Source organism: Sapajus apella, unplaced genomic scaffold, assembly GCF_009761245.1.
Source record: "Sapajus apella isolate SASKATOON/1434 unplaced genomic scaffold, GSC_monkey_1.0 scaffold87, whole genome shotgun sequence".
In the NCBI taxonomy this organism is placed as follows: Eukaryota; Metazoa; Chordata; class Mammalia; order Primates; family Cebidae; genus Sapajus; species Sapajus apella.
In genome coordinates, this window is record NW_022437027.1 from 6,576,666 (window position 1) to 6,602,345 (window position 25,680).

A 25,680-nucleotide genomic window follows, 5' to 3' on the forward strand; every position below is an offset into this window, starting at 1 on the left:
GCAACACCTATATCCAAAATCTTTAGAATGAAACTAAATGTTTAACTGGTGTTATTTACATATTACCTTGCATATGTGCCCTGAAAATGTTTTGATATCTAATGTGACTGAAATCTGTCTCCCAAAATAAGCCAGTTTAGTCATTAATAATTATACCCTTGTTTCTCTGAATCAGGCTCAAAAGCCAATGAAAGATAAGCTGTGGTTTCTAATATTATTACAACCTTGGGGGAGATAGATCAGTGAGCAGCAGCCTTGCTTTTGATGGACAAAGATGAAGGTAAGATAAGGTCACTTGTTGGGCTTTTATCATTGCAACAATCTTCCTGCTCTCTGTATCCAACCATTTTTATTTGCCCTGGCTGGGAATGAAGCATTGGCAAGGATTTACATAGAAAAATAATGCCCAAAGAGCAGTCACAAAACCTGTATCTTTTACTAACCGAAGCCATCACAGCTGGAGAATGCCATGCCAAGAACAAAGGTGGGAGAGCAATGGGTCCCCTTTCTATTGTTTTTTTTTTTTTTTTTTGAGACAAGGTCTCACTCTGTCTCCCAGACTGGAGTGCAGTGGCAAGATCTCAGCTCACCAAAACCTCCACCTCCCAGGCTCAAACGATTCTCCTTCCTCAGCCTTCTGAGTAGCTGGGATTACAGGCACACACCACTACTGCTGAGCTAATTTTTCTATTTTTAGTAGAGACAGGGTTTCACCATGTTGGCCAGGCTAGGCTCAAACTCCTAACCTGAAGTGATCCACCTGCCTCAGTCTCCCAAAGTGCTGAGATTACAGGTGTGAGCCACCACGCCTGGCCCCTCTTTCTATTTTTGTTCTCCATACTCATCAGATGAGCTTTTTTTTTTTTTTGGTGGTGGCGAAGCAGGGGCAGGGGTGTGTACCTTGAGTCACCTGGAGAGTACTGAGAAGACTACTCTGGACGGTACACGTTTTATGACAGATACCTAATTCCAGGGAGGTCAAGTCTCAGAGCAGAAGGATGAATGACATTAAGCTAGTGGGAGGGGTAAAAAGAGGTTATTCTAAGTACAGGGAACAGCATGTAAAAAGCTCACCGTAAAACCGTAATAAATAAAACAAATCATCTACACAGAAAATAACTTATAAAATGTTTCTGAGTAATTAAAGGAGACCTAAACACATGGAAAGATATATTCATAGATTATAAGATTCAATCTTGTTAAGATATTCATTTTCCTGAAATTGATCTAAAGAGAACAGGCAATGAGAAAATTCCTATCAAGTTTTTTTAAATTTAAAAAAGAAATTGACAAACCAATTCTAAGATTTACATGGGAATATAATGGATCCAGAACAGCCAAAATAGAGAAAAAAAAAAAAAAATTGGAAGACAAACTACCTCATTTCCAGATTTACTATAAAGCTATAGCAATAAGATAAATAGATTAATGGAAAAGACTACAGAATTCAGAAATAGACTCATATATACATATCAACTGACTTTCAACAGAGGGGCCAAGGCAGTTCAATGAGGAGAGGAAGGGATTTTTTTAAATGATGCTGAAACAACTATATATTCCTCAAAATCTACCTACCTCTATATGTGAATTTAATTTGAGATAGATCATATAACTAAATATAATAAGCTAGGACCATAAGGTTTCTACAAAAAAATCTTAGGAGAAATCTTTATAATCTTAGAGTTGGTAAAATTTATTAGAAAGGACACAGAAAATATTAATCATTAAAGTAAAAGGGTAAATTAAATTTTCATCAAAATTAAAATATTAATTATGAAAATAAGTAGGTAAGCAACAGACTGGCAAAATATTCTCAAAGTGTTTACCTGAAAGTATTTGATGGGAATATTTTATATCTGATTTCAGTGATGGTTGCGTGTATAGATACACACGGTTGTCAAAACGTCTCAAATGAATACTTAAAAATCTGTTATGGTATATAAATTAAACCTCAATGAAAAGAAGAAAGTCCAGAATAAAAGAGCATGTTGTTATCTATGGGCACAAATGACTAAAATACTCAGGGCTAATGGCTAATTCTTTTTAAAAAATTTATCCCAGAAAACAAGATTCCAAAATGTCTCCCACCCCACCAAAACTACCTTGTAAAATATTCCTATATTTTAATCCAGAGTGATGATCAATGAAAGTGCTTCTCCTCATGATACATGTTACACTGGGGTTAAAAACATCAAAATCAATGAAATAAATCTCAAATGGAATACTTGGGACATGTAAAGGTTAAAGAATTAGCAGCATTGAGAAACGATGCATCATTTGTCTTTTAAAATGTTGGCTGGCAGAAAAAGAATTTATAAATGATTGACATCTGAATTACAAATCCTGTGACAATACATTGTAATATGAAGAACTTAACTAATTCTTTAATCTTTTCCTTCTAGATGATTTACTTCCATAGGCAAAACATTATATCTTTTGCATCTCATCTTTGAATCTTGAAAAGAATCTAGGCCAAGGTCTTGAAAATACTAGATCCTTAATAATTACTTACAAACTTAAATTTATTAACTAACATACCTTTATTGTTAAAATTTGTGTCCAAATTCCACATTCCCATAATAGGAATTTTGTTGCAATTATTTAATAATTTGAACCAGTGATGATCTCATTTGGTAATTTATGGGATATTTATTTATTTATTTATTCATTCATTCATTCATTTATTTTGAGTCAGGGTCTCACTTCGTCAACCAGCCAGGAGTGCTGTGATGTCCTCGGCTCATTGCAGCCTTGACTTCCTGGGCTCAATCCTGCCTCATTTTTAAATTTTTGGTAGAGATGAGGTCTCATTATGTTGTCCAGGCTGGTCTTGATATCCTGGGCTCAAATGGTCCTCCCACCTTGGCCTCTCAAAGTGCTGAGATTACAGGTATGAGCCTCCATGCCTGGCAGAAATATATTTAAAAGGAGTATATTAAGTGCTATATAAGTTCAACTAACCCCAGCTTAAAAATAATTATACTATAATTACCTGACTAGATTTTTTTAAAGTTATAGAAAAAGTACAATTGTTAAAAATATAAAAAACAAAAAAACTCCACTGAGTCTAGTTTCACTCCCCATGTGAATATCTAAATAAGTATAAAATAAAGGCTGTAAGTACACTGTTTTGAATTAAACATCACATTGGCAAGATCAGAAGAGCTTGTGAAGTGAGAAAGAAATTATTATTCCTGTGATGGAACCTCCACTAGTATTATTCTTTTGGCAGCTGAGACTTCAGGGGATTCTCACTATGAAAACCAGCAGTCCTTTAATCACACATTGTTAAGAGCATTTGTGATGCTGTGCAGGAAGCCTTTCTTCTAAGATTTTCCTGTTGCTTTTCTTCCTGCGCACAATAGATTCAAGATGGCTAATGCTGTTTCCTAGTTATGCCAAGAACCTCCTGAATGCTACTGGGCATCCAACGTGAAGACGGATGGCAAAATATCAAATGTGAATATCATTTTAAATGGGGATTCCCACAATCATGTTATTTTTGGGAGAGCAGCTCTCTGGCTCCATGGATATCACTTGAACGGAGTAGCCACATTCTTCTGCAGCTCTTGCTCGATCCAGATCCACCAAGCACATGCACTGTTTTCCTGAAATATAGTCAAATGGTATCATGAGAAACCCTTTCACTAGGAAGGCAATTTTGGTTTAAGGGAATCTATATAGTGACAAAATCTGCAAGTACTATGGAGCATGCTTTTTACCCCAAAGTCTTGTTTAGTTCCTTTCAATTTAATTCTTGATCAAGGTGGAAAGATGATGGTGACAAAAACATGGCACTTCATATATTTGCCTCTGCTAATAATTTAAAGAATGCTAACCTTTTCAAATGTATTTATAAACAAATCGCAAATTGGAGCCTCAGATTCTATTTCCTATGTCGGTTAAAAATACATTTAAAGACCTTTTCTCTGCTTTCCCTGTAAAACTACATTATCTGTAACATTGTAGAAAAAAATATCTGTCTTTAAGAATATTTAAAATAACATGCTGATTAAGGGCCGTCTGAAAGAACTTAGCTTTTCCATCTGAAAGAAAATAGTTTTCCAGCTGAAGTTTTTTAGGGCTATGAAGAAGTGAGAAATGAAAAATATTTGAGAAAATTCTCAGTTGTATGGCACTCATTTCAGGTGGAAATGTAATGTTGAGTGTAATATATTCTTACTTTTCCAAGCTCCTGTACCTCTGTAAAATAGTGGTATTCTATTTCCTTTACAATCTTTGGAAGGCAAAAGAGGAAACCTGACTGGCAAGCAAAGTGGTTAACTTGTTTTCCTTTGGCAAACACAAACTTTAAAAGTAGCTTGGGAAAAATGATTTGGGGCTGAATATATTCAAAGCCACGGTTTACTTTTTTATACTTTCAATTGCTCTAAATTCAATATATAAGCTTCTTCATCCTCCTGGAAAAAGATCACTGACCATGCAAAACTTCATTCTATTTTTCCTAAACAATTATAATACTGCCTAAACATTATCTGAATGACAGTGAAAACTGATAAACTAAGGCAGCTTCAGAAACGAAGACAGATCACTGAAATAGAAAAGTTCTATGAACAACAGAATCCTCACAGAAAAAAAAAAAAAAAAAAAAAAAAAAAAACAGTGAAAGGTGAAATCAGTAGGTAAGAATTAGCAATGAGAGACTCATATTTAAAATGTTTACTTTGTACATTTTCCTTAAAAGGACCCATCCCACCAAGATTAAACTGTATTAGAAATGAAATAAAAAGAGATGTCTAGAATTCCATTTAGGCAAAACCATCCCTTCTTCATTAACAGTCTTGTAGTTGACATTCGTTTTTTTGCCCATAAAATACTGTCTTTCCTTTAAGACATCTGTAAAGGTTTCTCCTATCTACTTTTTAGTTTAAAATGAAACATTATCTGTCAGAATGGGATGCTCTACATTCCTTTAGTACCCACCCCGGGTTTACATTGCAGCTCATTTACCCTTGGCTTTGATCCCAGTCCGGTTAATTTTTCCTTTTCCATTATGTAGAAGAATTTCATGCTTCAACATGTTGAAGTGTCTACAATTGAAATTTAGCTGCTGGTAGTCTACCTTTGTGGGCCTGGGGAGTTTCCTAAAAATGTTCACAGAACACAGGAATGGCCTGTGTAAAGCAGAGATGTAGACATGTGACAGCTTTCTCTCAATGTGATTCCCCCCATTCTTCCCATTGCCAAATGCTCCCCGCTACTCTAGCAATTTCCCTTTCAGCCATTCCCCTTTAATTTGATACCTAAAACACACATCTACCATGTACCCATCCATCTACCATATTAATTATGTCTTCACTGGATTTCTATCATTTGAGGTAATTAGGCCAAGAGGGTGGAGTGAATGAATGAATACCATTATCATCGTTCATTATCTAGAGTGTGGGTTCCTTATAAAAGGACACATTCAGCCTTCTCTTGCTCTCTCCTTCACCATGTGTTGCTTTTATCATGTTATGATGCAGGAAGAAGACCCTACCAGATGCCAGCCCCTTGATCTTGGACTTCCTAGCCTTCAGAAATGTGAGCCAAATAAATGTTTGTTCATTACAAATTACTGAGTTTATGGTATTATGTTGTATAGCAGTGCAAAACAGACTAAGACATGGGTCTAGTCAGTGGAATCTCTTCAAATATATATTTGATTAATTCAAAGTGCTAGTGATGGGAAAAGGAGGAGCAAGAAGGAAAGGCATTGAAAGACAAAGAGGTTGTAGGAAGAAGAGAATGAGTCCTTTCCAAACGTTTATGCTGCAGAGAGTGAGAAAGAGAAGGAAATCACTTACTCCCTCAGTCTCAGATCCCACGTGTTTCTCCAAGTGTGAGCATCTTGCTATGCTGCCTCTGATTTTAAAGATAATGATTTCTCATACAACTTGGTCTCTGAATGTAAGCTGCATCTGGTGCTCAGCCAAAGAAACAACAATCTGTTTTCTAGTATACCATGAAGGAAAAGGGGCTACACTGGAAATTTAGAGAAAAAATATGATGGTGTCCAATGTTGGGCTTCTCTGAATAATTTTAAGATTAGTTTTGACCGAACCCATTTTTCTTAAACTCTGATGTGACACCAGTATGCTGGGAAGCAGTAACTAAAATGGACAAGAACTTCATGTCCAGAATCAAATAATTTGGGTTCATAGCATAGCTCCATCATCTACTAGATGAAGGACCCCAGGCAAGCTTTTGTCTCCGTTTTCTTATCATTAAAATGTAAATAATAGTACCTACCCCATATGTATATTTGTAAGAATCTTCTGAGATAACAGGTGAGAGCATTTAGCTCAGTGCTTAAATGTAACTATTAACTGCTATTATTCTTTTAAATGTGATTTCTTTTTCTAAAGTGAGTCTTCAATCAATCAATTACTTATTAAACTTGAAATGCTTCTGTAGTCTTCCAATTTAGGTAATGTTTAATACTGCAAATGTCAAATAAATTGGTCTATGATAAATAATACATAAGTATCCTCTTTCCTGAGAAAGAAAACATTATCATCCTTGTGTATACACTGTATAATGCACCAATTTTGGCATATATAGTTAACTTTTTCATCTTTAGTATTTTCTTTTGTGGCTTTAGATAGATCTTGCAGTTTGTTCGTAACGGTAAGAAAGATTTAACCTAAGAATTCTACTCAAATTACAAACATTGAAAATATATTCAAAATTATTAAAGTTAACCAAAATAGGATAAAATGTTATAGTTACAAAACCCTTTTCAATATGAATTTTTGGGGAAGAATATATTTAGTTTCTCATTGAAAAATAGACTTCTTGTTGATAAATTTTTCCCATATAGACTTGGTCCAATCATTCACAGTCACATTATGCATAATATACTCAACAGCTGCTCTATGAAAACACATACCTATGAGCCTTCGTTGGGGTGGGAGCTGGGCAGCTGTCTGGTCTGCAAATCTGCACAGAATCATGTGTTCCTAAAAGAAAAAGCAATAGGATGTAGGTTTATTTTTATCTTCTGCTTCAAAGTTGCAAAAACAACAACCAAAAAGCTACCTCATTTTTCTGGAGTTCAACATTGTTTAACTGAATAAAGTACTACACAAATAGCACTTTTGAAAAAAGTAAACTTTCAGAAAATGGTACTTAATAATTTCTTTCCTTCAGATACACTGTGTTTTTTTGTTTTGTTTTGAAACAGAGTCTCGCCATCGCCAGGCTGGAGTGCAGTGGCGTGATCTCAGCTCACTGCAATCTTTGCCTCCCAGACTCAAGTGATGCTCATGCTTCAGCCTCCCATATAGTTGGAACTACAGGTACGTGCCACTGCACCTGGCTAATTTTTTTTTTTTTTTTTTTAAGTAGAGACAGGGTTTCACCATGTTGGCCAGGCTGGTCTTGAACTACTGGCCTCAAGCGATCCACCCACCTCAGCCTTCCAAAATGCTGGTATTACAGGCATGAGCCACCATGCCTGGCCCAGATGTAGTTCTTAAGAACAGATACACAGAAAATTCTCAGAGACATTTTGCCCAGTTGCTTTTAGCTGAAATATAAAAATATGGTTATATTTTGCTATTACTGTAAAATGTGTTAAATTAAAATACCTAAAATTTACTTATTACAAAATGTATTTGAAACTCTGGAACGTCGCTCCAGGCAGTCTTACTAAGTGGCTTTTCTTTCTTTCTTTCTTTTTTTCTGAAATGGAGTCTTGCTCTGTCGCCCAGGCTGGAGTGCAATGGCGCGATCTCGGTTCACTACAACCTCTGCCTCCTGGGTTCAAGTCATTCTCCTGCCTTAGCCTTCCAAGTAGCTGGGACTACAGGTGCACACCACTATGCCCCACTAATTTTTTTTTTTTTTTCAGTAGAGATGGTGTTTCATCATGTTGGCCAGGGTGGTCTTGAACTCTTGACCTTGTGATCCTCCTGCCTTGGTGTTCCAAAGTGCTGGGATTATAGGCGTGAGCCATCACATGTGGCCTGCTAAGTGGCTTTTCATTTTATCAGAGGAAAAGGAAGCAATGCAGATCACTGTGTGGCTTCTGTAATTCTCTGGTATATCCAGCAGGGTGCTAGTTAGTTCTTGATTTTTCCCGACTCTTCCCTTCACTCAGTCCTTTTAGAGGAGAGAAGCCTGAATCTCCTCCTCTCACTCTAAAAGGCTGCAGGAAGTGTATCCCTTTCTGCTTTAAGACAAACTGTAAAGATGGCCTGAGGGCAAGACGTGATTATTACTACTGCTTAACAATTTTAGGAGAGAGTATATTAATCAAAAAGAAAAGAAGGCTTTAAAAGCACAGAGTTGATGATTTTGCACAGTACTTTTAAATCTGCATGTAGCCAAAAGTGAGTGATTAGGCAGAGTGGAAATGAAGCAATGATCCCTTGACAACTGTTCATTCAGAACAGCTGTCGTTTCTAAGCATGTACATGATGTCACCTGTCAGCTTAGCAAACAGGTTAAACTCAGATTCATCAATTGTTCCTTTAGTATTCTGTACATTACATTTGAAGCCTCCATTTTTAATAAGTGAAATGATTGTGGCAATGTTGGTTTTTTAAAAAGGGATATCTTTGTCTCAACTTTTATGCTTTTTTTAAAAAAACACTTTAATGCTCACTATAAAATTTCATGACAATGGGTGGGAAACTAATAAAATAGTTTGAATTAATAACTTTAAGTCCCCACAAACTAACAGGCATCAATGAAGGGAGAGAAGGATAATTTAGAATTACATGACTTGAAGAAAAAGTATGCACTTTGTCCTCATGGTGTTTGTAAATTAAAATTCATTTTATATAATGGTAATATCAAGTGAATTATAATCTCACATAAGATTCAGTTCTCTTGTACTGATAAGTCTCACCATTTTTTATTGGAATTATTTGTGTGCATGTTCCCTTTAGTCAAAATCAAGTTCTGAAAGGGCAAGGCACATGGTTAGTACTCAGTAAAGGTTGCTGTCTAAATTGAACTGTAGAGAAAAACACTTCCAGAGTGACTCTCAAGGTATCTGGGCACAAAGTTCTGAGACCTTCAAAAGTCCAAGCAGTTTTGGGGGATGTTGGAGAAAGAGTAGATAAAGGTTATGACTGGTGCACTGGGGAGTTTCTGCTTTCTAAAAGATTTTGTATGCCTCATCCCCACTGTAGAAATTTTACATTATTTTCTAGCTAGGAGCCCATGGACAGCCTATCTCCTTACCACCTTTGATTTTTTTCCATACATACTCTCATTGTTTGGTTTAACTAACATCACTCAAAGAGGGATCAGAAACAGGGGTCTAGTTTTGTTTTCCCAATTTCTTTTGTTTTTTTTCTTGAGACAGTGTCACTCTGTCACCCGGGCTGGAGTGCAGTGGTGCAGTCTCAGCTCACTGCAAATTCTGCCTCCCAGGCTCAAGCGATTCGTGTGCCTTAGCCTCCCAAAGGATAATTAGAATTATTATTAGGGGTCTAATATCTTCTGCCAGGATCAACTGGCAGACTACCTTGTTAGATGAGGTTTCACCATGTTGGTCAGGCTGGTCTCAAATTCTGTTCTCAAGTGATCTGCCTGCCTCAGCCTCCCAGAATGCTGAGATTAAAGGCTTGAGCCACTTAGCTTGGCCTGTTATCCCAATTTATTTTCTAATTTATTGGCATAGCCTTGTGAGAGAAAGGTGAGATGTTTTGAATGTTATGTAAATAAAAGTTCTTGGGTCCTAATGCTTCCTCTAGAATTATATAGTTTCCTAAAATATGTACACTTTGTAATCTAGTAGGCAAAGGCCAGCAATGTTGTAGTTTTGGCTGAAAGCACGAACACTAGAAGTCCTCCTTTCACCATACCTCTCCATATATGTGTACATTTGTATAGGGTGCAGGGATGGTAGGAAGGGGGGTAGATGTGGGTAGCACGTAAGGTGGTAAGAGACAGAGCTGGAAGTGAGCATTTTAAGAGTTATAAATCAGGGATGAAGGAGATATAGCTGCTGAGGTGGTTGCAACGAACTTTTTAGGTCACTATACCTTACTATATTTCAATTGTTTGATGGAGGAGAAAGTAAAAGTCCTAAAATATAGCGGCTGGTATGCAAAATGAGACTACATCTTTAGTGAGTCTGTGCAAAAAGTGGCATTAACTAAGAATCCAAATGAATTTATCAACTTCTTTTTTTAAATTTTTATTTTTTAATTTTTTTAAAAAAGAAAAAAAGTAAAAAAAAATGAAAAAAAAAAGAATTAAAAAAAAAGAATGAAAGAGAGGAAGGAAGAGGGAGAGAAACGGGGGTGTTGCTTCATTGCCTGGGCTAGAATGCAGTCTAAAAATGGGTATGCCTATAATTGTGCTTAATAATAGAGACATGAAAAAAAAAAATGAGGGAAGAAAATAACAAACAAGCAGCCAATCAATATTTCATTTAAACCTGTAAATAGGTGTGATGTGGTACTGATAAGAGTGTATATTTTGTGTATTTAAAATGGAGAGTTCTATAAATTTTAATTAAGTTTACTTGTTCCAGATCTGAGTTCAAAACCTGGATATCGTTATTAATTTTCTGTCTCACTGATTTGTCTAATATTGATGTTGAAGTCTCCCACTATTATTGTGTGGGAGTCTAAGTCTCTTTATAAGTCTTATATATCTGGGTATTCCTGTATTGGGTGCGTATAAATTTAGGATCTTTAGCTCTTCTTGTTGCATTGATCCTTTTGTCATTATGTAATATCCTTCTTTGCTTCTTTCGATCTTTGTTGCTTTAAAGCAACTCCTGCTTATTTATTTATTTATTTATTTATGCTCTCCATTTGGTTGGTAAATCTTTCTCCATCTGTTTGTTTTGAGTCTTTGTGTATCCTTGCATGTCAGATGGGTCTGGATGCAGCATACCCATGGGTTTTGGCTTTTTTGGCTTGTCTATGTCTTTAGATTGGGGGATTTAGTCGATTGAAATTTAGAATTAATAATAATATATGTGAGTTTAATACTGCCATTTAATGTGAGCTGGCTGTTTTGCCCATTAGTTGATGTAAATTCTTGATTATGTTGATGCTCTTTACTTTTTGGTATTTTTTAGAAAGGCTGATACTGGTTGTTCCTTTCTATGCATAGTGGTTCTTTCAGAAGCTCTTGTAAAGCAGGCCTGGTGGTGATGAAATCGCTGAGTGCTTGCTTATTCACAAAAGTATTTTTCCTTTGCTTATGAAGCTTAGTTTGGCTGGATGCAAAATTCTGGATTGAAAATTCTTTTCTTTAAGGGTGTTGAATATTGTCCCCTACTCTCTTCTGGCTTGTAGGGTTTCTACTGAGAGATCTGCTGTGAGTCTGATGGGCTTCCCTTTATGGGTAACCTGACCTTTCTCTCTGGCTGCCCTCAGTATTTTCTCTTTCATTTCAACCCTGGTGAATCTGGCGATTATGTGCCTTGAGGTTGGTCTTCTTGAGGAATATTTTTGTGGTGTTCTCTGTATTTCCTGGAGTTGAATATTGTCCTGCCTTGCTAGGTTGGGAAAGTTTTCCTGAATAATATCCTGAAGCGTATTTTCCAGCTTGGATTGATTCTCTTTGTCACATTCAGGTACACCTATCAAGCGTAGATTAGGTCTTTCCACATAGTCCCATATTTCTTGGAGACTTTGCTCGTTCCTTTTTATACTTTTTTCTCTAATCTTGTCTTCTCATTTTATTTCATTAAGTTGGTCTTCGACCTCTGATATCTTTTCTTCTGCTTGATCGATTCGGCTGTTAAAACTTGTGCATAGTTCGCGAAGTTCTCGTGTTTTTCAGCTCCATTAATTCACTTATATTCCTCTCTAAATTGTGTATTCTTGTTAACATTTTGTCAAACCTTTTTTTCAAAGTTCTTAGTTTCTTTGCAATGGGTTAGAACAAGTTCTTTTAATTCACTGAAGTTTCTTATCATCCACCTTTTGAAGCCTGCTTCTGTTAATGGAACACACTCGTTCTCCATCAGGCCTTGTTCCGTTGCTGATGAGGAACTGTGATCCCCTGTAGAGGGAGAGGCCTTCTGATTTTGGGTATTCTCAGCCTTTTTAGGCTGGTTTCTTCCCTTCGTTATAAATTTATCCATCTGTGGTCTTTATAGTTACTATCTTTATAATTTGGTTTCTGAGTGGACGTCCAACTTGTTGATTCCCAGCGCTAAAATCTGAGCAACCCACTGCGCTGGCCAAAACAGCGGCGTTAAGATTGATGGTGCTTTTCTGACTCTGCACCAAGAACCGCCGCAGCAAGGCAGTGGCAAAACTGCCTCGCTGGCCACAAAAGTCAGGCTGTCGACCCGTGGGGCTCCTCCACTGGAAATCTCCTGGTGCATGAGCAACAAAAATTTATCTGAAAGTGTGGCATCCTCTTGTTCTCTGCGCTTTCACTGGTAGCTACAATCCTGAGCTGCTAGTGATCAGCCATCTTGGATCTCTCTCCCGAATTTATCAACTTCTAATGGAATTATTTATATATTTTTCTTAAATATTATAATTTCTTAAACTGTTATTATATCATGCTATTGACCAGTTAAATATTTGATAGTGGTGATGTATAGGAAGCTAGAAACTGTTTTGATCAGATTGGTGACTAAAAACTATATATGTTCTGACTACTTTTGAAAGACAATTCTACATGGGTCTCTTGTGTTTCTTCATGTTTTACAAGGAAAGACACTGAGTGTCTTTGTTCTAGACCAGTAGTTAGCGAGGTACGGCCCACAGGCCAAATTCAGCCTATGCCCAGTTTTTGCATTGTTTGTGAGTTAAGGAAGTTTTTATATTTTTAAAGAGTTGTAAACCACCACCAACAAAAACAATAAGAATGTCAAGGACAATGAAGAAGAATACTGGGAGATTCGTTGTGGCCAGCGTAGCCTAAAGTATTTACTATCTGGCCTTTTACAAAAGAATTTTTGTCTGTTCTAGATTATCTTCTCAAGCATGTTTGCAGAGTAAACAGCCTTGGAAAATACATATTATCTCCCTCTGGAACAAAAGGGCAGGTATTACCTGGCCCATTTGCTTCTGCCCTGTGGAAACTGGACAGCAGAGAGTCAGTGTTAAAACAATGGTATTGTGGCTACCACTATTGCCATGAGCAACAAATTGTCTTCTGTCTCTGACTCAGGGGTCTCATATCTTCTGCCAGCATCCTCTGGCAGGCTAACTTGTTAGACTGTAAGTAGAGTTAAAATCTCAGACCCTTCACAAATATTGTTACCTACTTTAATAGTTAATCTGGATTTGCAAAAGCAAGCCATATTAGACATTCATGCGTTATTCAGTTATAACTATATTTACTCCACTAGAAATATGAGAGTAAGAAATACAAAGGATAAAAAGTGTATTAGGGTGACATCTAGATCTTTTTAAGGTTACCTTGTATGATAAAGTTTTCTTGAATTGTTCACTGAAATAGAAAAAAAAAGGAATTAGTCATCATTTTAAATACTATTAAGAGTAAAATAATCTTGAAGAAACTAAACTATAAATAAAAATATGTTTTGTATGTAAAAGCATAAAATGCTATGCTGAAGTAAAAACTATGCCAGTTTGAAATGCTTTTATAAAAAGATAGAAAAGCGTATCATCAGTATGTTATTAATTTTAATAAATCTATTTCACAGATTGTTTACACTGTTAGAGAAGCATCTTTTTTCTCTTCCCCTCTTGGGAACACCCAGATCCATGTGGTTAAACATGTGGGTTTTACTGTTATTCAGGTGTGGCACAGCCAATAGATCATGAGAGGGCTGCCACTGAAAAGATACTTTATCACTCACAGTTCCCCAAGAAGAGGGGGCATGCAATGTGACAAAGGGCCACTTGGGGAAACACCAGTATAGGTCAGGAGGCAGAGATTTCCATGGGAAGAGACAGGTGAGGTAAGCAAACTTGGGAGTGGCTGGTTTGAATAATTTCTGTGAACTCAGGCATAGGGCTATTCCTACTTGTTTGGTATCTGGCCTACAGTAGTTGGGCAGGGGGATGCTGGCCTGGAAAAAGAGCTTGATAAAGGAAGTACTTGTGGGGTAAGGGCTCTGGGTTGGTTGCTTTGCTTATGCAAGGTATGCTTGTTGATAAAACCTTTACTATCTATAGGAACTGGCTAGCCCTGGGAGGAACAGTCTCTCCAGGATCAGTAAACAATAAAACATATGAAAATATAAAAAGGCATGATTAATATGTCAGGAAATCGCTGTTGTCACAGCTAATAAAGATAAAGATACATTTGATAAACATTATCTTTTATTAATGCTATAGCCTTTACTCTTAAGTCAATCAAAAACATAGACTTATAAATATGATGCTAAATTCATTAGTGCCAATTAGTTTGTTTGAAATGAGTACTTCTTTCCATGTACTGTAGAAACAGTATGCTATTTATAAATTCCCAAATCTGTTTTTGGTGATTGAGACAGGTCTTATTCACAAATAAGCTTTCTAAAGATATCAAAGGACAAGGGAGGAATAATGTAAAAAAAAAAAAAAAAAGGTGTGAAAAAGACAGGAAGTGGTAGTAATGTACTGTCAAGGCCACCAGAAGGGAGAAGGGGATGGATAAAATAGCCAAAGAAAATATGTTGGCAGCCCAAGCAGCTAAATCAACAGCAAGAAGGCCCCAGATTTTTGGTCCAGTTGAGGCCCCTCTGATCTGGGAGGGCTTCATGAAAGAAAGAAAACCTCAGTATTCCTCCATGGAGATAGAATAGTCTACCTCTCTAGGATACACACTTGAGTCCTCAGGATGGCTACAATTGGAGGACAGCAAGCTCCATCTACCAGCTTCCAACCAATGGAAAGTTCTTAAAATCCTCCACCAACCCTTCCACCTAGGTAAGGATAAAGTGGTCCAAAGCTTTTTCTCAGGTAAAAATCTGCTAAAGATGGTCAAACAAGTTGTTGATTCTTGTGGGACTTGCCTTAAAAATAATCCCCTCAATTGATGGCTTCCCCCATTAGAACCCAAAGAATGGGAGAGGCTACCCAGGTGCAGATAGGCAAATGGATTTCACCTATATGCCAAAGACAAGGGGCATCCCGTACCTCCTAGCATGGGTAGATACATTCACTAACTGGGTAGAAGCAGTTCCATGTCAAACAGAGAAAGCTTCTGAGGTGATACAAGTACTAATTAATGAAATAACTCCTCATTTTGGACTTCCTACGTATCTCCAGAGTGATAATGGCACCTCATTCAAGGCAGCTGTCGGCCAGTAGGTAGAGGGGTGGGGTGGGGGTCTCAGAGGCACTAGGCATACAATACCATCTTCACTGTGATTGGAGACCACAATCCTCAGGAAAGGTAGAAAAGACAAATATTATTATCAAAAGGTACCTCAGAAAACTGTCTCAAGATACTCATCTCTCCCAGATTACTCTTCTCTGCGTAGCCCTACTAAGTGTTAGAAACACCCCTTCAAAGCTGGGTTTAAGTCTCTTTGAAATGATGTATGGACAGTCTTTTCTCATCAATGATTTCCTGCTATACCAAGAAACCTCTGATTTACTAAACACGTAACTTCTTTGGCCTGTTTCTAACAGGAACAGAAATAACAATCGGAGGCCCAATCCCGAGAACTAGGGACACCTCTATTCAACCCAGGGGACCTAGTACTTGGAGGGGTTCTTCCTTCTCTTTCTTCCTCTCTAGGCCTGGACTAGGGTGGGGACCTTAGACTGTATTTCTTTCTACTCCCATTGCAGTAAATGTCACTGGAATAGATTCTTGGATTCATTACACTTGAATAAAGGCTTGGGGAACTGACAAAATTACCTCTGTTGACCCAGGAGAGCACCCAAAGTACTGGAGTGAAGAAATCAGGAACCTCAAGCTAACAATCACAAAAGATAAGTGCTCAACAATTAACCCTCCACAGATATCTTATGCTTACTGTTCTCACTTTTGTTCTGTTCCTCATGAAATGCACCTTTATCAAGTATCCCTTAATCCTGAACTCCCAAGAGATTTATCTACTCCTATAAATTTATTATTATTTCTTTTTTAAAGTTACTTCTGTTATCTTTGGCACTAGATGTTTTCCTTCACATACTTAACCTCCTTGTAAAATTGTTTCTTCTTACCTAGAGGCCATCAAACTCTAAGCAGCCATACAACTGGAGCCTCAAACAATGGCTCCCTTTTTATCAGGGACCCTTGGGCCTCTGAGAGAGATCTGACTGCCATTTTCCCCAAAACAACGCTCCCTATCAGCATGAAGCAGTTAAGAACAGTCATCATCCCTATCCTAACTGCAGTTAAAGGTACCTCTTCAGAGGGGGGATTAATGGTAGCGGTAGCCCATGTGGAGTGGCCACTGCCATGACACTGGCTGCAGTGGGGGAGGTGTGCCTGGGGCTGCACACTCCATGGAGCTGGTGGGAACTCCGCCCTCCCAGACACAGCTGCAGCTGCTCATCCATGGCTGAAGACCTGGGCATCTCCACAGTCTCAGGAGCCCAGTGAGCCATCCTGCCTCTGCAGGCTCAGAAGTGCTTGCTCCCACTGCCTGACTTCTCCTCACTCCCAGTGCCTGCCCCAGTTTCAGAGCAAAGTTGAGGTTGAGCCCAGGTGCAGTAGTGACCCGGCCAGGTGTACATGTACTCAAAGTGGTGCTGACATGCCAGCCCCCTCTGCCTCAGCCTCCTCTTGACTTTGGGCGCCGATGAGAATGGGAGGAAGGTGGGCAAGGGGGCACTGAGGGCAGCTTGACATGGGCCTGCAGGCACCCCTTGGCACAAACAGCCTGGGTGCTATGGGCCATGGATAGCAGGTTGATGGCAACAGGAGGCAAACAGGCTCCTGGGTGGAAAGGGGTGGGTCCCCCGTGAAGCCCCACCATCAACCTAGGAATGGTCCAAAGCCTGGGGCCCAAGCTGCCAGCTCCATGTAGCAAAAAGAAAACTTATAGTGCTTTTTTCCAGGCCCACCCAGGGCGGCTCATGGGCCAATCAGCATACACTTCCTCCCTGCTGAAGTCCATAAAAACTCTGGACTCTGCCAGATTTGGGAGACAATGGACGACCTGCCTGTAAAGAAAAGCTACCCACTCTGGGTTTCCTCTCTGCTGAGGGTTGCAGAGATGATGAGATGACCTGCTTGCAGACAGCAGCTACCCATTGTGGGTCTCCTTCCACCTAAGAGCTAAGCAGAGGTCAGGATGACCTGCCTGCAGAGAGGAACTACTCACTGTGGATCTCCTCTCTGCTGAGAGCTGGGCAGACACTGGAGTGACTTGCCTGTAGAGAGAAGCTACCCTCTGTGGGTCTCCTCTCAGCTGAGAGCTGAGTGGACATCAGGATGACCTGTCTGTGGAGAGGAGCTACCCACTTTGCATCTCCTGAGAACTGTACTGCTGCTCAATAAAGCACCTCTTTGCCTCACTCATCCTGCAGTTTTCTGTGTACCTCATTCATCCTGGTTGTGGGACAAGAACTCAGGACCTGCTAAATGGCAGGACTAAAAGAGCTATAACACAAACAGGGCTGAAACACCCTCCCCGCCCCTAAACACACCCACTTGCCATGTTGCAAGCATGAGGAGAGAAGGGAGAAGGAAAGAGAGGTGGCCCTTTGGGGAGACCAGACACAGAAGCTCCCCGAGCCAGGACTGTGACAGTGACTCTGTGGCTCCTGGTATTTTCAAGCTTCTGGGAGGCCACCGTGTTCCCTAGTGCTCACGGTGGAAGCTGCTTGCAGTACACCTGGTCCAGCTGCAGCGTTGCAGGGAGCCAGCACCCATGCTGTTGCCTGGAGATGCCTGCCCCGCAGCAGCCAGCATATCTGGCTGTATGCAGTGGCTGGACCCTGTGCTTGCTCACTCATGCACCCCTCACCACTTTGTACCTTACTTGCACTAGGCAGGTGTGGAATCTGGGCCAGCAGTGTGAGCCAAGAGCAGCCTGCCAAGCTGAGTGAGTGGAACGAGCCCAGTGGGCCTAAGTAAAACTTGGGCAAAGGTGCCACCAGCCACAGAGGTTCCAGCTGGCAAAGCGATGCCCCAAGGATCTTTTGACATTACTACTGTTATTAGCAACAGTTCACATTTATTGAGTTACTCTTGCTGCTTCTAAAGGCTTTACACATATCACTAAATTTTCACAAAAACCTTGACGTAGTTATTACCATAACCCTCATTTTGTAGATGATACAACTAAGACAAAAAGAGTTTAAGTAATTTGCCTGAGGTGAAACAACTTATACAATGATAAGGAGCTAGTATTTTCCCCCAGGCACTATACTTCCAGCTCCTAAACACTTTACTATACTCGACTGCCTCTCAAAGATATTATGATTATAGTTTTAATTTTATTTAGAAAAACAGAGATAAGTGCTAAAGCTGATAGACTTCTAGTTGGCTGACTCCTGGATAGCCTTGCTTCTTAATTTCAGCAAAAACTGGATCCAGGAGAAAAATCAGGGACAAACACAAAGGAGTTCTTCTCTTCCTTGTACAATTTATAAACAATATTTGGCATTGTGGAAAAAAGAAATGAGCTCAAAATGAAATCTCATTGCAACTTCATATCAAACAAGTTTTGCGTCCTGGCTTACACCCATGTTGGTGTCTTAGGTATAACACTGAATTTCTCACCTTTTTGGAAAATTAAACTTTGAGGTGTTCTGAATGAAACCATAACAGCAAGGGCATGTGACGAAGGAAGCCCGTGTTTTGATACAGTGCTCAATCACCATGTCTGTTGCCACTCCACAAGCATGCAACGCCACCTGGAAAATAAAACCAGGCCTTAGCACTAAGTTCCCACTTAACTCACGGTGCAATTTTCGTGCTTTTAAATAGTTCTCATTTGTTCATGCCAAAGGATTACTTAGCTATACATTTAAATTAAAAAAATTAAGCAAGATTGAAAGACTGCAAATAGAATATTGCAAATAAAGCATAAGATTCATTTAATGGAAAATTTGATGCAATTTTAGTGTGGAAAAATTAACACATATGGATATCTAAACTATAGTATTGTAGAACACTAGATTTGAAATGAGAATTTCAGGTCTGCTACTCTGGCGGGCTGTGTAGCCCTGAGCCACTTTAAATGTAGCTTCTTTGGGCCTTAATCTCTTCAACAATAAATTATGGTTAACAATACTGACATATCACAATGCTGTTGCAAAAATTAAATAAAAATGTATTTGAAAACACTTCCTCAAGTGCCATATGCATATAATCTAATCAGGGCTGCATTAAAACTGACTGAATCATATTCATGTGCCTTTCAAGATATTTTCACATAACAATCCTTAACATTGAATGATGAGTTACAGGAACTATTTTCAATGAGTTTATTTTAAAAGGAATGAATGAAATTATGAATTACAATAATGAGTGGGGCTTCAATAATTCATGAAAATAAAAATAACTCTAAATATGATTTAATGTTTTAAAAACACATCTCCTTAAATATATCTATACTTACTATATTATACTTACTACAGTATTACTAAGAATGAGATAATTATGGAAATTCTTAGGCCAAATAAAGCCTAAATAGGACTCTGAATGAAAATCAGATGTGGGGATTCTAAAAGATGAATAACCTTTACTGGATTTTGCCAAAAAAAAAAAAAAAAAAAGATGCTCACATCTCCATTTCATTCTGAACAGACACAAATTGTAATGAATTATAATTTTCCCTCACCAATTTCAGGGTTGGGAGGGGCTCTCAGGGTAAAAGGGAGATTTTCTGTAAATTCTGGAAAGTAAAATATATATTTTTTTGAGAAGGAGTTTTGCTCTTGTTGCCCAGGCTAGAGTGTAATGGCACAATCTTGGATCACCACAACCTCCGCCTCTTGGATTCAAGCGACTCTCCAGCCTTAGCCTTCTGAGTCGCTGGGACTACCGGCATGTGCCACCACCCCACCTAATTTTGTATTTTTAGTAGAGACAGGGTTTCTCCATGTTGATCAAGTTGGTCTCGAACTCCCGACCTCAGGTGATCCACCCGCCTTGGCCTCCCAAAGTGCTGGGATTACAGGCGTGAGCCACTGTGCCCAGCAAAAGTAAAATATTATAAGCCAGATTCCCCTTTGAACAGGAAAGCTAACAACAATACTATATTAGGAAGAGGAAAGGAAGATCCCTGTTCTTAATCCTCCTCCTGAATTTCTCCCCCTCTTTCTAGACTTACATGGGCCAAATAGAAGTCAACAATCTCCATGATGCTGTCATCCCACTTTTCCTGTTTCACTCTGAAAACAGCCTAGGAAGGCTGCTATCCAGTGAAAGCAGCAACAACGACATGGAATGGGAAAGTAAATAACCTTGATTTCTCATCTGCTCCTTTTACTTAGCTTTTCAGAGTAAAAAACAGGCTAATCCTTATTTTCATGACTAGCTGGAGAAAATTTTATAGTAAAAATTATAGACGCATCTTCCCCTGGAGGGAAAGGGAACTGACATTTACTGAGTGTCTTTTATGTGCTGGCACTATGCTATGCTGAATGATGGCACTCAGAACTGTGATCACAACATCCTTGAAAGACTTTATTATCTCCATTTTAGAAGTAAGGAAAGAAGTCTTGGGAAATTAAGAACTTGCTCACAACAAAACAGCTACTGAGGGGCAGGATGCTGACCTCAAAGTCTGACCCCCTGCATTAATCGCATCAGGCTGCTTCTCCACAAAACCCTCTTCAGGCTCTGAGCAAAAAAGAGTTTAGACAATTTACTTTTATAAGTCTCTCTTTAGTTAAGTTCACATTCCTTTTGCTACATGCAAAAAAGTGAGTTTATTTCCTTCATTTAAACAAAATAACTTGAAGAACTATTTACACAATAGTTTATAGATAATGTAATAATTGTCTACTAATAATAGGTTTTTGGTGTACAAGGTCTTATTGCATCACATACTCCTAGTTTTCACTGTTATCAAATGAAATTCAGAAATAAAGGGAAATAAGAGAGATACAGTACAATAAAATCCTTTGATATGTAAATTTATCATACAATAAAGGCGGTATTTCAAACCGGGGGAGAAAGGATGGACTTTTTAATGAGTGATGTTTGGTTAACCAGATAGTCATATAAAAAATAAAAATTAGATCTTTTCTTCCTGAATGCATTAGAGATTTAAAATGCAATACATATGACAGGAGTAAATTCCTGTACAACCAAGGGGAAGTACTTCCCAACTATAGCTAAAAATCTACATGCAATAAGGGGTAAGGTTAATAAATCTGACAAAATATTGATTGATTGATTGAGACACAATCTTGTCGCCCAGGCTGGATTGGAGTGCAGTGGCACAATCTCGGCTCACCACAACCTCCCCTCCCAGGTTCAAGCAATTCTCCTGCCTCAGCCTCCTAAATAGCTGGGATTACAGGTGCTTGCTACTACATCCAGCTAATTTTTGTATTTTTAGTAGAGACTGGTAGAAAATCAAAAACCGTAAGTAAAAAGACAAATGACAAAGTAGGGAAAAGATTGACAACTTATAGCACAAATAAAAGGTTTACATCCTTAATATATAACAAACTTCTAAAAGGAAAGAAGCAGCCCAATAAAGTGAGAGTAAAATGAGTAAGAGATGTGAACACACAAACAAAAACAAACAAAGTAGTCCTTAAACAAAAGTTGGTCAATATGGCTCCAAGTAAGAAAAATAATTGTGAATTTTTTTTTTCACAAAGAGCCAAGATTTAAACTCAATCTGTCTAACTCCAAACCAGCTTCTTTTTTCTAGTTCTCTATGCTCCTATTTACTCCTTTCTTTAGACATGGGAAGTAAACAGGGAGTCACTGCCTGGACTTCCCAGCTCTCACATTGACTTGCTACGTCAATCTTCCTTTTTTGTAGCTTCAAATTCTCTACTTGTAAAAGGAGAAAGTTGAACTGAATGATCTCTAAACTTGCCCCAGCCCAATCATTCTCTCAAGCATTGCTTTTCAAAGAGGATTCTTAACTATAGATATCTTAGAAAGAGAAGCAGGCTAGTCCCAATTATGTACTCTTGTTCCCCTTTTTTTAAGACTTTCATACAACAATATTATAGGTAATCACCTTTAAAATTTAAATAATGCTAAAAGATATACAATTATATTAAAAGTCTCTTTTTTGTACACACTGCCACATCCCTGAAAGAAAATATGTGTACCAAAGTCAATGCTGTTCAATACATTGGTTTACTTCCTGAAAATGTTTTTCTATATGACGAATGTATATTGATATCTCTTTATTTGTAAATATTAGACATTATTTATTATCTTTTTACTATGAGAGAAGAGCTTTTTGGTTTTTTTTGCACATTTATACACTCTCTTCCCTTTCCCATCCTTTTCTCGTGGCTTTGTATATACTGTTCACTGCTGAGGGAAGTGTGCTGGATATTAGGGTTTCTGTTCGTTTTTTAACATCCAAGCCTTTCCCTACCCAAAAGCTCTGTAAAATGCTCTACCATATAATTTTCCACTGTCTGAAAACTTTCAAATAATTGGTCAGCTACATTTTTCTTTCCTAGAGACATCTTTCCTGGGCTTTCTGACCTTTTACTAAAATATGGACTCAATGCCTTCGAGGCCTATTGCCCAGCTCTTGCCCTAATACATCCCTCTCCCATGATACTAATAATTTTTCTCTTGTATTAGATACCACTGATTCCTTTTTCTTATTTACTTTCTGTTTTAATGAACCACATTTTCCAGTAGCTTGCTGAAAAGGGGTACATACAATGTACATCTTATTGAGAGCTTGACTATATGGAACTTTATTTTACTTTTTTTTTTTTAACTATTAGACATGGAATTTCAGATTAGAAATTTTCTGTCAGAATTTTCAAGGTATTGTTTCACTGTCATCTAGCCTTCCACACTACTATTAAGAAGTGTGATACTGTTTCTATTCAAAATTATTGTATATCATTTTTTTCCTCTCTGTGGAAAGAGTTGGGAATATCTGTTCACCCTTGGTGTCCTGAAATTTCACAATGTGCCTTGGCTTAGGTCATTTTGTAAGTTAACTTTATCAAGAGAAATGCATTCATAATTATTAACACATTTTCCTATATATTTTCTTTGATGTTTTCCTCCTCACCATTTACCAGTTTTTGTTTTCTGGTCCTGCTATTACTGAGGTATTTGATTCCTGGACTAAATCTCTAATTTTAAAAAATGTGTTTCTTTCTAGTTTCTATTTCTTCTTTTTAGTTCTATTTTTTCAAGTGATATCCTATATTTCTTCTTTTAAAAAAGACCTCTCTTAATTTTTAATTTGTTTTTAATTTTGGCTAACATATTTTTATTTTTCAAGAAGTCCCTTCTTGTTCTCTGATCATTCCCTCTTTTTCTATTATATCCTTGTTTCACTAATGTATTATATTCTCTAGCCTCTCCCTGATTAAGACCCTTTATCATGTTTGTTGCATTGGTCTTGACATGGTTTGGCTGTTTCCCCACCCAAATTCCATCTTGAATTGTAGCTCCCATATTTCCCACATGTTGTGGAAGGGACCCTGTGGAAGGTAATTGAATGATGGGGGCAGGTCTTTCCCATCCTGTTCTCACTATCTCGTGAGATCAGGAGATCTGATCTGATGGTTTTATAAAGGGGAGTTCCCCTGCACACGCTCTTGCCTGCTGCCATGTAAGACATGACTTTGCTCCTCATTCACCTCCCTGCATGATTGTGAGGCCTCTCTACCCATGTGGAACTGTGAATGAATTAAACCTCTTTCCTTTATAAGTTACCCAGTTGCCAGGTATGTCTTTATTAGCAGTGTGAGAACAGACTAATATAGTCTCTATCTTCCATTTTGGAAGTTTTTCATGTTTGGTATTACTTTAGCTGTCCATATTAAAGAGTAAACCACTAAAAAGTTGATTGGAAGTTCTGAATGAAACTTCACTAGTGATGGGTGGGCTTCACTAGTGATTGGGTGATCAAGAAGCCTAGACAGCTGCCTTTTTTTTTTTTTTTTTTTTTTTTTTTTTTGTTATAGCTGTAGAATCTGTTCTCTGGCAATAGTTCTGTTTCTACAGAGGGGAATCTTTGAATCCTGATGATTGTGGAAATGATCCTAGTTTCCGTGGTTTTGGAATTAGAAGGCAGATGGGTACGGAAGAGATCAATCCTTCAGCATGCAGATTCTCATTTAGTTCTTATTCTTAGTCTGGCACATCACCATTGCCCTCCTCTGTGCCTGATCTCTCTGTACTTGGTGCCTCTCTGGTTCAGTTTCTTCAGAGAATAAACTTCCAGTCTCTCTCAGGAGCTGGAGAGAGGTAGTTTCTTGTTTTGACAAGATGACAGCAGGAATCTTGTATCTCAGTAATATTTTAAATTAAACATGATTTCAGTCCCTCCCTATTCGTTTCCTCTGAGATTTCTGATGTCCTGAATTCCTACACTTTTCTGGGATTCTATGGGAGCAAAGTGGCTTGCAACCTGAGAGCCTTCTTGCCACTCCACCCATCATGCATTTAAATTTTATCTTCCGTCTCCTCTACTCAATAACTTACCATTTTTCTTTAGTCTGCTTTTCACCTTCACACTTCATATTGTGATTCAAGTTATAGAACGTTGAATATAGCTTCATTATAGATAGAGTTTGATTTTTCTGATTCTTGTTATTTGGGGATCTGATCTTTTTTGGGGAGAAATGGGGTTGAAATACCTCTGTCTACTATTTTCATCTTAGAAGTCCATTATTTTGCTTTAGTGGTTTTTAATAGTGTGCTTGCAGAATTTATAATTTCTTGAGGTCCTTATCTTTTAAAACAAGGATTATATAATTACTCATCAAAAGTGTTACTTAATTACAGTCTTCAATTGCACATGCTTCTTTTAATTGTACACTAACAGACTTACCTCATAAATATAAATGAGCTTATAATTAAGCAGTCAGCACTTATGAGTCATAAACAATAATTAAAAATTATGTTGTGGGCAAAACAGCAAAAAGCAAATACAAATAACTAGAAAATAAAACTGTTTTGAGATTTTCATATATATGTTGATGAATAGAAAAGATTCACAAGTACTGTTAAAAATCAGTACCTTATCAACTGGTTGAAATGACTGTTATTTCTGAAAGTTTCCAACTAATACATGTTGGTGGGCAGCCTGTTTAGCCTTGATACAGTTTTTGTTTTTAATGCAAAATGAGCATTTTTCTATAGTCATATGTAATACCATTTGTGAATAAATATTTGTAATATTGTTTGAGATCATGGGTATTGATACATATATTATAAAATTTAATAATTTAAAGATGTAGTTGTTTCTAAGTCTTTTAAAATTCTTTCCTTAAACTCTTGTTCATACTATTTTTATATCTAAAGAAAAATAGTAAATGGAAAAAATAAAGTATTTACTATGCAAAGATAAATGCTAAGCCCTTACTGAAATATCACAAAACCAATGAATTTATGCAATTTTAATGTATTTCCAATAACTGGTTATTCTGATTTCCTTTCCTGTCACACTATTTTTAAAATATTTGTGTGTGTTTTTTACTGAACAGCCACACTATTTTTACTGGAATGCATATAACACAGGAGTTAGAACCCCGATGCATTTAGTCTGGTTTACCTAGTGACAATACCTCAGTTACTCTCCTAGGCAAATTATTTTCTTCTTATAAATAATTTTAATTTAACCTTCTAAGTAATTTTAATCCATTTTCTATACACTTGACAAGAGTAATTATGAAAGGAAAAAAGTCATTATAGATGTATTATGAA

At 37.7% G+C, this 25,680-nt stretch overlaps 1 protein-coding gene across 6 annotated transcripts in view; it reads right to left on the minus strand.

Moving 5' to 3' along the window:
* Positions 1–861: 861 nt before the first annotated feature.
* The window catches only part of GSTCD (glutathione S-transferase C-terminal domain containing), a 145,800-nt gene continuing 120,981 nt past the window's right edge, over positions 862–25,680 (minus strand). For 3 of the 6 annotated variants that reach the window (XM_032254864.1, XM_032254862.1, XM_032254863.1), the window contains 4 exons: positions 18,574–18,707; positions 13,359–13,389; positions 6,893–6,962; positions 862–3,608 (listed from right to left, as the gene is read on the minus strand). In XM_032254864.1, coding sequence (XP_032110755.1) covers positions 3,472–3,608; positions 6,893–6,962; positions 13,359–13,389; positions 18,574–18,707 — 372 coding nt within the window. In that variant the 3' untranslated portion in view covers positions 862–3,471. Of the gene's footprint in view, positions 3,609–6,891; positions 6,963–13,358; positions 13,390–13,468; positions 15,276–18,573; positions 18,708–25,680 lie in introns of those variants that run through there. The other 3 variants (XR_004261725.1, XM_032254867.1, XM_032254865.1) reach the window with 3 other exon arrangements.